This window comes from Chiloscyllium plagiosum, chromosome 3 (assembly GCF_004010195.1).
Source record: "Chiloscyllium plagiosum isolate BGI_BamShark_2017 chromosome 3, ASM401019v2, whole genome shotgun sequence".
Classification (NCBI taxonomy): domain Eukaryota; kingdom Metazoa; phylum Chordata; class Chondrichthyes; order Orectolobiformes; family Hemiscylliidae; genus Chiloscyllium; species Chiloscyllium plagiosum.
In genome coordinates, this window is record NC_057712.1 from 37,298,875 (window position 1) to 37,308,363 (window position 9,489).

Genomic DNA, 9,489 nt, shown 5'->3' on the forward strand with positions numbered 1-9,489 from the left:
TTCAGGTTCCAAGACTACTTGCAACAGTCCATATGTAGTTTAACAGTGCTGCACTGCATCTGTAATAATCAGGGAATTTTTAAAAGGTCCTCAAGGTATCAAAATTGGAGATATAAGCTTTGAATTAACTGCATGCAAGGTCTCTGTACAATCATATTTGTTTTGGTATTGCTTGTAGTAATTTAAATACACCAAAGTATCATATTTCAGAATTGCTTTCATTAATAATGAATCATTCCAAAACATAAATGGTGACAAGTGGAATTATTCCGATTAGAGTTCTTTGGTTCTCATATCACTCATCATTTGCCCTTTAATATGCCGATTTCCTTTTCAAGATTAATCACAAACGTAAGAAACAATTCTCATAAGAAACCAAACACAACATAATATCATTTATAGGATTCTTAAATGAGTATTTCCAGCATGCTGTTCTTTTAAATCTTGCAATAATTCTGAAAATAATTAATGTCATGTACCTGTGCATCCCAGTTTTTATTCAGATAATATATACATGTGACACATCGTCCATCTCCATTAGGGTTATCAACATGGCGAACATATCCTGTTCCGTTGCCTGGGTAACATGCCACCATTGCCTGTAATTAGTAAACAAAAAAGTGAAAGAAAAATTGAAAATAACTGTAGCTCAAGAATTTTTGTGTTTCATGTTTTCTTATTGTTGGAATTGATAAGATTATGTCTGGTCCACTAACTTTTCACCATGGTTACCACATCATGGGCTGGCTTGGGTGGTTCAATGGTTAGCACTGCTGCCACACAGTGCCAGGGAGTCAGGTTTGACCCCATCCTCAGAAAACTGTCCGTGTGGAGTCTGCACATTCTCCTAGTGTCTGCATGGGTTTCCTCTAAATGCTCTGGTTTCCTCCCACTGTCCAAAGATGTGCAGGCTAAGTGGATTGGCCATACTAAATTGCCCATAATGTCAAGGGATGCACAGGCTCGGTGGATTAACCGTGAAAAATGCAGAGTTACAGGGATAAGAGTATGGGGGTGGATCTGAATGAGATGCTGTTCGCAGAGCTGGTATAAACCTGATGGGGCAAATGACCTATTTCCATACTGTAGGGATCCCATGATTCTATGACTTAAACTTTTCGTGAGATACCTTGTCAAATGCCTTTTTGAAGTCCAAATTTAACAGATCTTTTGGTTCCCCTCTGTTCCCCTATCCATTTGATTAAGACTTCCTCAAAAATAAATAAATTAGTCAGACATTATTTCCTTTTCATGAAGCCACACTGGCTCTACTTTATTCGATTATTTTCCAAATGTGCTGTTATTACTTCCTTGATAATTAATTCCACAATAGATGTTAGGCTAATCAGCCTAGAGATACAGACTTTTTGCTTCCCTCCCTTTGTGAATATGGGTGCCACATTAGCAGTTTTCCAATCCTCCAGTCCTTCTCCAGGTCCCAAAGATTTTTGAATAATTATAACCAGTGCATCCAGTATCCCTATAGCTACTTCTTTTAGGATCCTAGGGTGTAAGCCATTAGGGCCAGGGGACTTATCTTCCTTTAGCCCCATCAGCTTGTCTAATAATATTGCTCTAATAATGGTGACGGTACTTAGTTTCCCGTTTCTATTCTTCAGCATTATTTCTTTCCATCATAAAGACTGACTAACAGTTAATTGCAAGGTAAAAGTAATTTGCCAGTTAGTTTCTCAGCACAACACCATGACCAATTACAGTCAACATGCCTCCTGGCTTCATATTTAAGTAGAGCTTGACAGTAAACTGTTGATTATCACTAACTGGGTGCATTATCCATGGCAATGCCTTTACCAAAGTCCACTTGTCAACAGTGAACACTCCCCTCAGTATAAGATGTCAGTTTGCCTCTTACACATTTTCACATTCTGATGAATTCAAGCACAACACAACATTCAACATTATGTTTTATGACTAGCCTGACAGCCAAGTCATTACCTTCAACAAATTACTAACATTTTAATTATGAGTGCTAAAAAGACTTTATTTAATTTTTGATGACTTGCGATTTGACGCACCATAGAACAATTGGTTTATTTCAAGTCTGTGGAGATATATAGATATTTTTAAAAGGCATTTCTTGGGATCATAGTTTCAGTTATCTGCTGGTCTTGTTTGACGATGGTCTGCTTTTATGGCTGTTCTGTTGAAGTGTTTTGTAAATGTGATTTTATATATCTCATTGATGTAAGAGTTAGGATATTGGTTTAGTGGCAAGAAGGTTGCAATGCACTGTTTAAGGAGTTACACTATTGACTTCTCAGTTATTTCTGGAGCCATGATTCTCTTTATAACTAGTATCAGAGCCAGAGTTGTGGAGTGATGATGGGCATTTGTTCATACTGACAGAATTTTAAAGAGGGAGCAAACATTAGCTTGATTTGATTTATAAAAATCAGTTTTTTTTAAATTGAGGAAGAAAACCCATAGTTGGGAAAGTGTTTGGCCTTCCGTTTGGACAGGTCCCAGTTGACAGTTTTTCCATGAAGAAAGCAGTTAGTTATGAAATAGATTACCTTCAGTATAAGGGCTTTAGTTTGAAAGCTCCAGACCAGAAGTATATGGTTTGAATCCCAAAAACGATTTGACACTGAGAAAGTTTAAACTCTGTTGCCCTTTTTCCCCCTTGTACATGGTGGGTGTTGGGTGGGGGGTGTGTATTGTATGTTGGCTTATTTAGAGTGTCAAACATTGACATCTTTATTTCACAAATGAGTGTTAGCCAATTTGGCATCTTTATGAATGAAGTTTTGATTTGCAATACATCAATACTTGTGTTTAAAGAAGCCTGGTTGATGCATATTCTTTATTACAAATCTAATATAAAGGGAGCATACAATTGGCCATATTGGAAATTTGATAAAACAATTGCATTTATATGTTAAGACCTCTAGCTCAATAGTGATAGAGGCATAGGCAGATGTTTCTGTGGCCAACGCAAGACATCAGAATGGTGCGTGCCTCCCAGGTGCCAGCATCAAGAATAACTCAGAGGGTACAGAATAATCTCAAAAGGAGAGAGAGTGACCAGCAGGAGACCATTGTTCACATTGGTCCTAATGACATAGGAAGAGGAAAGGATGAGGTTCTGAGGAGAGAAGATAGGAAATTAAGCAGGAGGTTAAAAAGTAGGTCCTCAACAGTCGTAAATTTGGATTACTCCCAGTGCTACATGCTAGTAAAAGTAGGAATAGGAGAAAGAACGCATGACTGAGGAGCTGATACAGGGGAGAAGTATACACATTTTTGGATCACTGAAATCTCTTCTGGGGAAGAAGTGACCTGTACAAGAAAGATGGGTTGCATCGGAATTGGAAGGGGACAAAAATACTAGCTGGAAGATTTGCTCGAGCTACTCAGTCTAAGACTGGTGCAGTTGGAAAAAAAAAGGAGCAAGTCAAACAGTCAAGGCAGGTAGGAACAAGGCACAGAGAATGAGGTAGGACCAAAAATTAAACCGCATTAATTTCAATGCAAGGGGACTGACTAGTAGATAGATGAACTCAGCACATGGTTGGGAACATGGGACTGGGATATCATAGTGATTACAGAAATGTGGCTCAGGGATGGACAGGACTGACAACTTAATGTTTCAGGATATAAATGCCAAAGAAAGGTAGAAAAGGGAGCAAGAAAGGATAGGGAGTGGCATTTCTGATTAGGGATGACATTATAGCTGTACTTGGGGAGGATGTTCCAGGGAGTACATCCACTGAAGTTATTACAGTGAAACTGAGAAATAAGAAAGGGATGATCACCTTAATGGAATTGCACTAAAGACCCCTCAATAGTCAGTGGGAAACTGAGAAGCAAATTTGCAAAGAGATCTTTATTATCTTTAAGAATAATGCAGTTGTAATGGTAGGAATTTTAACTTTCCAAACATAGACTGGAACTGCCATAGTGTTAAGGATTTGGATGGAGTGGAATTTGTAAGTAAGTGTGTACAAGAAAATTACATTGTTATGTATGTGGATGTACCCATCAGAGAAGGAGCAAAACTTGACCTTCTCTTAGGAAAGAAGGCAAGGGAAGTGACTGAGGTGTGAGCAGGGGAGATCTTTGGGGCCAGTAATCATAATTCTATTAGTTTTAAAATAGTTATGGAAAAGGATAGACTGGAAAGTTAAAGTTCTAAATTGGACGAAGGCCAACTTGAACAGTATTAGGGAAGAACTTTCACAAATTGATTGGGGGCAAATATTCGCAGGTACAGGGATGGCTGGAAAGTGGGAAGCTTTAAAATGAGGTAGAGTGTCCAGAGACAGTGTATTACATTAGTGTGAAGGGCAAGGCTGGTAAATGTAAGGAGTGCTGGATGACTAGAGAAATTGAGGCTGTGGTCAAGAAAAAGAAGGAAGCATATAGATAGCAGGAATTGGAGTGAATCCCTTGGACAGCATAAGGGCAGTTGGAGTATACTCAACAGTATATTCCTGTTAGGGTGAAGGGCAAGATTGGCAGGTGTAGAGAATGCTGGATGATGAGAGAAAATGAGGTTTTGGTTAAGAAAAAGAAGGAACATATGTCAGGCACAGACATCAGAGACTGAGTGAATCCTTACAAGAGTATAAAGGCAGTAGGAGTATACTGTATACTTAAGAGGGAAATCAGGCGGGCAAAACAGGAGATGAGGTAGCTTTGGCAAATAGGATTAAGGAGAATCCAAGGAGATTCTACAAATACATTAAAGGACAAAAAAAAGAGTAACTAGGGAGAGAATAGAGTTCCTTAAAGATCAGCAAGGTTGTCTATGCGTGGAACCAGAGGAGATGGGTGAGATACTCAATGAGAATTTTGCATCAATGTTTACTGTGGAGAAGGATATGGAAGCATGAGAACTTTGGTGCGAGGGGGGGGAAAATGACGATATATTCATAAGTGTCCATATTGCAGAAATGGTGGTGTTGGACTGTTTAGAATTGCATAAGGTGGATACACTACTGGGACCTGATCAGGTGGACCCTACAACTTTGTGGGAAGCTAGGGATGAGATTCTGGGCACTGTGCTGAGACATTTGTTTCATCGATGGCCACAGGTGGGAGGTTGGCTAACACGGTGCCACTACTTAAGAAAGGTAGTAAGGAAAAGCCAGGAAACTATAGACGAGTGGTGGGTAAGTTGTTGGAGGAGTGCTGGGTCCACTACTTTTCATCATTTTATAGAAATGATTTGGATGTGAGCATAAGAGATTTAGTTAGCAAGTTTGCAGATGACACCAAAATTGGAGGTGCAGTGGACAACAAAGGCAGCTACCTCAGATTACAATGGGATCTTGATCAGATGGGCCAATGTGCTGAGAAGTGGCAGCTAGAGTTTAATTCAGATAAATGTGAGGTGCTGCATTTTGGGAAAGCAAATCTTAGCAGACTTATACACTTAATGGCAAGGTCCTAGGGAGTGTTGCTGAACAAAGAGACCTTGGAGTGCAGGTTCATAGCTCCTTGAAAGTGGAGTCGCAGGTAGATAGGGTAGTGAAGGCGGCATTTGGTATGCTTTCCTTTATTGGTCAGAGTATTTAGTATAAGAGTTGGGAGATCATGTTGCGGCTGTACAGGACATTATATTCCGGAAGTGGCCGAACCAATGTGCAATTATTCCTATTGGAAAGATGTTGTGAAACTTGAAAGGATTCAGAAAAGATTTACAAGGATGTTGCCAGGCATGGAGGATTTGAGCTCTCAGGAGAGGTTGAATAGGCTGGGGCTGTTTTTCCTGGAGTGTCGGAGGCTGAGGGGTGACCTTATAGAGGTTTACAAAATCATGAGGGGAAGGATAGGATAAATAGACAAAGTCTTTCCCCTGGGTTGGAGGGAGTCTAGAACTAGAGGGCACAGGTTTAGGGTAAGAGGGGAAGATATAAATGAGACCTAAAAGGGCAAAATTTTCACGCAGAGGGTAGTATGTGTATGGAATGAGCTGCCAGAGGAAGTGGTGGAGGCTGGTACAATTGCAACATTTAAAAGGCATCTGGATAGGTATATGAATAGGAAAGATTTGGAGGGATATGGGCCAGGTGCTGGCAGGTGGGACATCTGGTCGGCATGGACAAGTTGGACTGAAGGGTCTGTTCCGTGCTGCACATCTTTATGACTTTGACTGATTAGGGATTGTCAACATGGCTTTGTGCATGGGAAATCATGTCTCACATTTTTTGAAGAAGTGACAAAAAGAGTGGTGGACATGTTCCACATGGACTTCAGTAAGGTGTTCGATAAGGTTCCTCATGGTAGACTGGTTCACAAGATTAGATCACATGGAATACAGAGAGAACTACCAGTTTGAATACAAAATTGGCTCGAAGGTAGAAGACAAAGGGTGGTGGTGGAGGGTTGCTTTTCGGATTGGAGGCCTGTGACTAATGGTTTGCTACAAGGATCAGTGCTGGGTCCATTGTTTTTGTAATTTTATATAAATGATTTGGATATGAATGCAGGAGGAATGGTTACTAAGTTTGCAGAGAACACCACAATTGGTGTAGTGGACAGTGAAGAAAGCTACCTCAGAGTACAATGGGACCTTGAGCAAATGGGCAAATGGAACAAGAAGTGGCTGATGGTTTTTACTTTAGAAAAATGTTAGGTGCTCATTTTGTTAGGGCAAATCGGGACAGGACTTATATTTAACGGTGGTCCTGCAGAGTGTTTCCGAACAAAGAGACCTTGGGTTGCAGATTCACAGTTGCTTGCAAGCAGATTGCAGGTTGACAGGGTAGTGAAGGCGGCATTTGATACGCTTGCTTCCATTGGTGAGAGCATTGAGAATAGGAGTTGGGAGATCATGTTGTAGCTGTACAGGACACTGGTTAGAACACTTTTGGAATACGGTGTTCAAGTCTGGTCTCCCTGCTATATAAAAGATGCTGTGAAACTTGAAAGGGTTCAGAAAAAATTTGCAAGGATGTTGCCTGGTTTGGAGGGCTTAAGCCCTCGGGAAATGCTGAATAGACTGGGGCTGCTTTCCCTGGAGCATTAGAGGACCCCATATACTTATATATGAAATAATGAGGAGCATAGATTGGGTGAATAGTTGTGGCCTTTTCCCTAGAGTAGGGGAGTCCAAATCTAGAGAATATAGGTTGAAGGTGAGAGGGAAAAGATTTAAAAGGGGCCTGAGGGGCAATGTTTTCATGTAGGGGGTGGTACTTGCATGGAAGTGATGGAGGTTGGTACAATTACAACATTTAAAAGGCATCTGGATGGGTATTTGAATAGGAAAAGGTTTAGAGGGATATGGACCAAATACTGGCAAATGGGACTATATTAATTTAGAATACCTGGTTAGCATGATGAGTTGGACCGAAGGGTCTGTTTCCCTGCTGTACATCTCTATGATTCTAGAAGTGCTTTGAATAGATGGAAACTGTGCTCTTCATTCATGTCAGTTGTAACAAGAGAAATAAACAGAAAATAATGGACAAGCAGAGAAAAATGCATACTTGAAACAAAAAACGAACAGTGAATACATCATAACTTTGAAGGGGAAGGAAAATTAGGAAATAAATGCAAATTCAGGAGAAATTTAAAACAGCAGAGTCATAGTCACTGAACAATTGGTCTTCAATGGTTTAAAAGAGAAGCTGTAATCAGATCACAGGAGTGAAGGATATAGAATAAATTAAATTAAAAAATTATTTTTATTTAACCTGTTCTGGCATGTATTTGGACCATCTAGCCAAAAGGTATGGACACTAGCACTGCAACATAAGAGCCCTTTGTTGTGTTCATCCTAAATCTAACAAATAAATATGTAATAATTGGGCTTTTAATATAGTCAGGTGGTTGGCTTTAACAATAAATATGAAAAAAACTAAAAATCCAATTTGATAGGTTTGGAGGACAATGCTTTTGCTATGATATGTATGTATGGAAATAAATGCTTATGATTGCGTAAAGACTAAATTCCAGTTTTGCATTTCGCTGCCTGGTTATCTGGAATGTAATACCATCATTAGGTCAACAGTAACAGCACAAACAAATAACAATGCATCCAAGCAGTTTTAAACCTAACACAGTGTTAGGTGCTTAGCCAATGTATAAGAATCTGTATCATGCCTCATCAGTGCAAAGGATAGGAGAAATTTGGAAAACTTCTGTAAATGGAAGCTGAAGTTACTTATTCCATCCCTTAAATCTCACACAGACACAGACACAGAGACTAAAATTCCACAAGTGACCAAGTAATCTGCTCCTACCAATGCTAATTGAGGAAAGAATGTTGGCATAGTAAGCAGAATAACTCAGTGCTGTGCTTACGTAGAACCACAGAAGTTCTAAATTCCATTAAAGCAAAAGACTTGATCAAGACTATTAGAAAAATCATAAGAGCAATGTCTCTGCCAATTGACATTTCCATCAGCAATGTACATTTAGGCAGCCTAGGTTTAGCAGTCACTTCAGAATTGGGAGTTCAAATTCAATTAAACTAAACCTGAACAGAGGAAAATCTTTCACTTTCAATCTTCAGTACAAGCAAACAGGCACAAATGTACTTTCATAAACGAATAGAGAAATTATACCAAGCACTGTGTTCTGATTTGTTTCTGTACACAATCTGCCAAAGACGACTTTTAAGCTGATTACTGCAACTGCTCATAAGTTTTGCTATGTTCAAAGCTACGAAAAGCAGACTACCAAAACACCTATTGTCTTTAAAAAACAGTGCACTGCGAAGTTTACTCATTACCTGTCTTTTTCTTCTTTCATGGGTTATGAGCAGCACTGGCAAGGCCAACATTTGTTGCCCGAGATGCCCTCAAGGTGGCGTTGAATTATTTTCTTAAACTGTTTGTAGTCTATCTGGTAGATGAACTGTAGGTGTACCTATAAAGTGTAGGATGAATTATACATGACATCTGAAAAGGGAATGGGTAGTACAATATGCACTCACCATTTTATTGAAATACACTTAATTGAGAGCTGCTCAGTTTTTTGCACATGATTTATGCTTGAAAGTAATCAAAGGGCTGCTTTTCAATAAAGGACTATGTGAACATCTGAAGAAGCAGAGGTGAACCATATGGCCCCTCAAGACTTCTCTGCCATTCAATGACATCACGTCTGATCGGTTTGTATTTCAAAGTTCACATTTCTATCTACCCCTTTGAGCAGGAGAATCAACGTTTCGGGCATAAGCCCTTCTTCAGGAATGAGGAAGGTGTGCCAAGCAGGCTAAGATAAATTCTCTGCCATTCAATGACATCACGTCTGATCGGTTTGTATTTCAAATTTCACATTTCTATCTACCCCTTTGAGCAGGAGAATTGACGTTTCGGGCATAAGCCCTTTTTCAGGAATGAGGAAGGTGTGCCAAGCAGGCTAAGATAAAAGGTAGGGAGGAGGGACTTGGGGGAGGGGCATTGGGAATGCGATAGGTGGGAGGAGGTTAAGGGGAGGGCAATAGGCCGGAGAGGGGGTGGGGGCGGAGAAGTCGGGAAGAAGATTGCAGGTCAAGAAGGCGGTGCTGAGTCC

General features: G+C 40.0%; 1 protein-coding gene across 4 annotated transcripts in view; it reads right to left on the reverse strand.

Moving 5' to 3' along the window:
- egln1a (egl-9 family hypoxia-inducible factor 1a) overlaps nucleotides 1-9,489 on the reverse strand; it is a 100,636-nt gene that overhangs the window by 41,383 nt on the left and 49,764 nt on the right. For 3 of the 4 annotated variants that reach the window (XM_043680098.1, XM_043680102.1, XM_043680101.1), the window contains exon 2: nucleotides 480-599. The exons of the other annotated variant lie outside the window; for it this stretch is intronic. In XM_043680098.1, coding sequence (XP_043536033.1) covers nucleotides 480-599 — 120 coding nt within the window. The remainder of the gene's footprint in view (nucleotides 1-479; nucleotides 600-9,489) is intronic. 4 annotated transcript variants of the gene reach the window in all.